Source organism: Drosophila sulfurigaster, chromosome 3 (genome assembly GCF_023558435.1).
Source record: "Drosophila sulfurigaster albostrigata strain 15112-1811.04 chromosome 3, ASM2355843v2, whole genome shotgun sequence".
Classification (NCBI taxonomy): domain Eukaryota; kingdom Metazoa; phylum Arthropoda; class Insecta; order Diptera; family Drosophilidae; genus Drosophila; species Drosophila sulfurigaster.
Window position 1 is genome coordinate 12,222,716 of NC_084883.1, and position 6,296 is coordinate 12,229,011.

General features: G+C 34.3%; 2 protein-coding genes across 4 annotated transcripts; both read right to left on the reverse strand.

Moving 5' to 3' along the window:
- Positions 1 to 381: 381 nt before the first annotated feature.
- LOC133843402 (uncharacterized) lies at positions 382 to 1,244 on the reverse strand. Of its 3 annotated transcripts, none has more exons than XM_062276921.1 (4): positions 1,071 to 1,239; positions 873 to 1,001; positions 692 to 817; positions 382 to 621 (listed from the first exon to the last, which is right to left on the reverse strand). In XM_062276921.1, the coding sequence occupies exons 1-4, from the start codon at positions 1,144 to 1,146 to the stop codon at positions 398 to 400; spliced, it is 555 nt and encodes a 184-aa protein (XP_062132905.1). In that variant the 5' UTR covers positions 1,147 to 1,239; the 3' UTR covers positions 382 to 397. The 3 variants fall into 3 exon arrangements, with proteins under 3 accessions (XP_062132905.1, XP_062132906.1, XP_062132907.1); XM_062276922.1 differs by having other exon boundaries at positions 1,067 to 1,176; XM_062276923.1 differs by lacking the exon at positions 692 to 817 and having other exon boundaries at positions 1,071 to 1,244.
- Positions 1,245 to 5,411: 4,167 nt separating this feature from the next.
- Positions 5,412 to 5,919, reverse strand: LOC133844717 (uncharacterized). Its single transcript, XM_062278820.1, has one exon. The coding sequence runs from the start codon at positions 5,824 to 5,826 to the stop codon at positions 5,437 to 5,439; it is 390 nt and encodes a 129-aa protein (XP_062134804.1). The 5' UTR covers positions 5,827 to 5,919; the 3' UTR covers positions 5,412 to 5,436.
- Between the last annotated feature and the right edge of the window lie 377 nt (positions 5,920 to 6,296).

Here is a 6,296-nt window from a genome sequence, read left to right on the forward strand (position 1 = left end):
CAGAGCACAAAATATACCATGTAACATACACTTCCTGTAGTCACAAACCGAGTATAAAAATTTTAGATCATTAATTCACTTCGATAGCTACTCTCGTTATACGCTCGTGTACGATGTGAAATACAGCATAAAAAAGTATTGCCATAAATTCGCACAAACTTGTCAAAATCAAAAGCGCGGAAATGTCATATTACTCAGCCAAAAGTTGGACGACGTAGTGGAACACAACAAAAGAGGAAATATATAGATATAGACTTCAATGTAAAAACTCAGCTACATGACTCTTTGTTGACGTTAACTAAACAAATTGCAATTGCATTCGCCAACACCTTCCTGTCCCTGTTTCCCTTTCTAGACATTGATCAAAAAAGAACAAAAAACAACAATATTTTCATTTTTATTTGACAATAATAAACATGTTGAAAACACCGTAAAAAGCGAGAGCCAAGCCTAAAATGTGGTTCCTTGTCGTTGTTGTTTTTGTTGAGCCAACGTTGCAGGGTATGAGACCCACCTTGGAGGTGCAGACGCAGGCTTCCACCTGCATGCCCGTTGAATGTCTTTGACGGAAGCAACCATTGGTGCTGTTCACCTTGGCGCACATGTAAGTTATGTTTTGGACTACATTCAAAAAGTAAACAGAAATTTATCAGAGTTGGCATCTTCTATTTAAAGCGCAGACTGAACTTACTGCCGCCTTTGAATATGTAGGAGTATTTAACGCAAGAGTAGCCGGGTGACATTTGACACAGATAATGCTCTCGATTCAGGGTACTATTTTGCCAAAGCGCTTTCACATCGGGCACCGTATCGTTTGCTAAGAGATACAAGGTTTGCTTTATACGACATGCATATTTTATAGTGATACTCACTAGTTGCTACCAGTGGCATTTCACAAGGTATTCCATTAAAGTCTCCGACTCTTGAGTCGCAGTTTTCTTTTGGCAGATTCGATTTGTTCTCATACGGCCCGATCCAAGTGAAATGAAAACATTGTGGCACTATTAAAAAGCAAAAAATTAGTTATATTAGTTATATTCTTTAGATTTCACTCGTTACACTTCACCAACACTCAGAAAATACATCCAGGGTACTAAAAAGTATTAATAATAACATTAGCATTAATTTAAATGATTGCTGTGGCATTTTCGATATGCTATTTTCTTAATTGGTAATCAATAATCGAAGATATTAATTATTTTAAAACTTGCACTGCTTTTGCCACTGCCGGAGACGAACTGATATCTTGAAACGCATTGCAAACGTTCGACAATCGATCTCCTTATCATTTTTAGATATGATTACTCACTCAGTTTTTCATTTTTTCAGAGGGCAACATCATTTTTGCTGTATATTTTTTTTACTGTGGTGCAAATGATTTTCGTTTTACTATTTCTTTAGTAGTTTTTAGTCTCTGAATACACAAGCTTAAGATTTTCTGTGATTTTGTTTGTGTGGCAATCAATCGAAAAATTCTTTATGCTTCTATTTAAGTTTTAAAAGTTAACATAACATATTACTCGTACCCTTTACTTATATTTATTCGAAAATCTTGCAGATCATATTTCCTGTGTAGAAATTTCAAGGACTAAACTTATCTCAAGGGTCGGCATTGAAGAACAATTTGTTTTTCCACTTAATATGTTATAGCTAAATAAAATAATCTCTTTGAATATAACACAAAATATAATTTAGGTTTACAAAAAATCTTTAAAGTAATATAATTTGGTAGAAAGAAAATAACTTTTACAGTTTGCCCACATTTGAAAACCAAAAAAAAGTAAGAAAGTTACAGTCGAGTGTGCTCGACAGCGTGAATAAACCCAAAGTAGTGCGATTTTAATTTTGATATATAATATATCAAAATAATATATCGCAAAAATACTGAAAATATACCAAAGGATCCATTCTAAATATATCACAGAGTGGAAAATATACCAAATTGTTAAGTTAAATAACTACAAAAGTATTTCTTAAATAACTTATACAATTTCTGTCTGATCGTAATCAAATTCAGGAATATAAAAACTACAGAAATTTTTGTATGTACGAAAAATTGCGACTACAGACAGACAGTTAGATATACGGACAGACGGACATGGCTATATCGTTTCGGGTGTTGACGCTGATCAATAATTTATATATGTACTTTATGGGGTTAGATAGGCCTTCTTCTGCCTGCTACGTATGTTACACTTCCTGGAGGACAGAGTTATAATACCCTTCTACCCTATGGGTAGCGGGTAAAAACAAATTTGATTCTTAATTTAGCAACATTTTTACTTTATCAACACTTTATTGTGTTTTTGCAAAATGAAAAAGAAAATAAATTTATTGTAATTAAAAATAGGCATTCGTCTATTTGGCTTTTAATAATGGTGAATGAATGATAAGCATCTTCTCATTATGATATTGAAATTGAGTTTTGGAAAAAGTTAAACGTATAGAATTGAAGAGAGACGCAGCAGGATAAGGGGCTCCCTCTTATGCAAATGTTATTTCATTAAATATTCAAAGATAGAAAGCAGAAGCGATGAAATGAAGGAGATCCGAGGAATATTCGTAGTTAAGAGTTGGCTGGCAAACAATTAAATAACAGCAGTTGCAATATTTTTTAACTAAAGTCTGCAAATTGTATTTGTTGTTAATTGTCCGGTTGTTGCGAGTTGTCCGCTCGTCGTAGCCTTGCACGAAATGAGTTTGAAAACAAATAAAAATGTCAAACGAATGAATAAAAGTTGTCTAATTTAATTTGTTTAGCAGGAGCGGCATTTGGACAGCCAAAATACACTCAACAGACTCTCACATACTAACAGGGAGTTGTCTCACACTCACACGCACACTCACATGTACACACTCACGTAGTCAAACAGTTGCCGAAATTGAATAAAAATAAAATTGTTCCCTCATCTCCCTCTTTACGTAAATATTTTTTGAATTACATTTTTAATTGTTCAAAACAATTAAAACTTATTTGGAAATGTAATTGTTGTTGTTCTTCTTCTGTGGAAAACTTTCACAGCAGCTGTCGACCAACTACGTGCTTTAATACTAGCTTCTAAATTATTGCCAATGAGTTGGAGCATTGAAATCGCTTGGGGTAACATTCTCGTTCACGTTCTCGTTTACGTTCTCGTTCTCGTTCTTGTTCTATTCGCACACATCCATCAAGCTACCTTATCACACTCACCCTAGTCAAAAGCATCGTTCGTTCATTATCAGAAGTGAGGCATTTTATATGTGGCACAGCTTCGATTCCATTAAAATGATTGATCATTTTTATTGACATGAATGGTCATTAATCCTTGGCAAAGTCAAAATAAAAAATGAAGAAAACAACAAACATACTTACGGAAATTATCGTTAGTCAGGTATTTCGCGTTAGCACAAAGCAAGTTGTGCTCCATCACAATCCCGAAACAATCGATGCATGAAATGTATTATAAACCACGCTCCAATCTTTAGAATTTAATATAGCGCTTGCTTTAAGTAATGACTGAACATTTTTAGTAATACTTTTCAGTGACTTGAAGAAATACAAAATGGTAAGGTGAGAATCTACTTAAGCTTCGAAAGCATAGCTTAGACATAATCCCTTATGATAGCAATATACAATATATGGCTTGTGACTAACACGACTAATCCCGATGTGATGCCTCTTAAGGATTTCGTATACAGAGCTAACAGAATTCCATTCAACTCATTAATTATGCAAATGTTTTTTGCTCATGTTTGCTATGGGTTCCATTCATTTGCGAATACAGTACGCACTTACCACAAATTATGTCACTAAAATGCAAATATCACGACCAGAGTTAGGAGTTGTATTGGTATACTCGTATTGAAGTGGGTAAAAGGGATTTTTGTTTATCGCAAGTCAAACCCAGGGCAGAAGAAAAAGTAGTTAACAATAACTAACAGCTAGTTGGCAAACAAAGAAGTTTATTCCATTTAGGGATAGTGCGGAGGCATGCATAAAATTAGCATACGATTAAAATCGTTAGCAGTAATAGAGAATTTGGGAGTGAAGATGCCACTAAAAGCATCCAATAACTTTGCAGATTGGCTCAGGAGTCTAATATTCGTTGTCATTGTCTTTAAACAAAAAAGTGATTATAATATTTCTATTAAAAAATATTAAAGATACAAATGTTAATAACAAGTAAGAAAGCTACATTCGATTGTGTTATGACTATGAGATACTCACTACCAATTGTGAGTAAAAGCAAAACAGTGCAGTATTAATTTTTAAATATACCTAATTAATAGTGCCGCAAAATTAGTAAAAATATACCAAAGGCTATATTTGGTATATTAATTTAGTAATACATTCTAAATTTTAGAACAAATTGTCAGCCAAATCAACTAAAGCCCATAGAAAATAGGGATTTTTGCCTTTACAGCATTTTTTCTTAAAAAACTTGTACAGTTTTTATTTGATCGCAAGGAAATTTTCAGGAATAATAAAAATTTGCCTCTAGCTTCAAAATTACACTTCTTATTCGATTTTTATAGATTTTTATACAATAACAAGTGCTGTTTTAAAAAAAATTATATCTCTATTCTCTGAGATCTATGTAGGTGAGTGTTCGGATGGTCAGACCTACATACATTCTGACAAATTTAATAGACCTTTTAACTTTTAACGGATATAAAAGTTTCTTATTTTGGTAAGAATAAAATATAAAATATTAATTTTTTTCTTTTTTAAAAAGAACATACATAGCCATTATTTACGATTTCTTTTTATTTTTTATTTAAAATTATAATTTAAAATTAATCATTGTTAATGAAGATAACCATAAAAATGCATATAATTCCGTTCCATTATTTTGTGATTTATAAAATAAATCTTGTAATAATTATGGTCTCTGCTTTTTATTTCTTCCAGACACCTAAATGCTTGTATCATATTTAGCCATGTAACTGCCACTTTGAAGTGTAAGGAGCTAATGTTTGTAAATTTAATAAATCCATCTGGTCTGGCGTCGCATGGCCTGTGTTTTTAGGAGGCTGTGCTATTCTTTGGCGCCAGCTAAACCGATTTGCTAAATTACAAAGTTGCCAGGACGAAAAGCGCGTCCCCTCCTACCTCACCTTTCTACCGAGTCTCCCTAATTACGTGTCAGCACTGCACGTCCAAAGTGGGGTCATTATGTCACCTGGACGAAAAATGGTGCACGTAAGCCGGAAACGAGAAGAGTCGATGCGGGTGGAGGGAGAGGATGAGGGGGAGAGCGAAGCGAGAGCCAAATGGCTCATTGTGCGGAAATCGCATTTGATGTCGATAGCAGCGACAGCGACAGAGGCAGCGGCAGCGGCAGAGGCAGAACTAGCAGCGTATCCTGAGAACACCTAACTAACGACCATCTAATACGATTAGTGTCATAATACGAGGGACTTACTGATACTTAAGTGTGTCAATAATATGGCATTTTATTCACAGCATTTAATACACGCTTTCACAGCGTTTGTTGCAATTTTCAGATCAAAAACCGAGTAACGATGATACGAGAAATATTCGGGATTCTTGTAGCATTCACACTTCCCAGCATTCGGGCCCAATATTTCCTTCTTATCAATGGGTCTAAATATTTTCGGCTTAATGAAAGGTGGAATTTTAAACGCGTTCGTTTCCAAACGTTCTGGCTCATAGCAGGCGGGAGGATCATGGCTATGAGTTGGTTTACCTCCAATTGGACATGGACAAGTCTTTTGTGGCTTTTTCGTTGAATATTGCCGAGTTGCTCCTGTTCCTATTGACTGGCGATCCTTGAATTGTACCACAAGCTTGCCAATCAAGCCTCTCATATCCCGTGCCATCATTTTGAAAAAAAAAAAATTTTATCTGTAATAATTTTGATACAACCGAAAGAATTTTGATTTATAACATAGAGTCGAATTGTTGCTAAGTTAAGTCCTATTACCTTATTAAAACAAAAGAACTTAGTTATGAGTGCACTAGAAGTCAAACTACTCTCGTTAATAAACTTATTCCTACTCCAAATTCACAAGCATTGTTGTTTTCTTAGGCACGAGTAATTGAAGATGAAGTTGCTGTCCCACTTATTGGTTGCTTAGCTAAATGTTCAATTGTCCATGCGCTAAATTCCTCATACTCGAATTCATTTCTTCCCAACTAGAAATCAAAGTTGTAAAAACTAAAATCAATAATGATGAAAATGGTTATTGCTACAGTTGAGAGTGTTCGACTTTATTATACCTGCCAAATTAAATGAATCATCTAAGAAGCTGTTTGTTCTAATTTAATGTGCAGGTGTATTTAACAATCATAA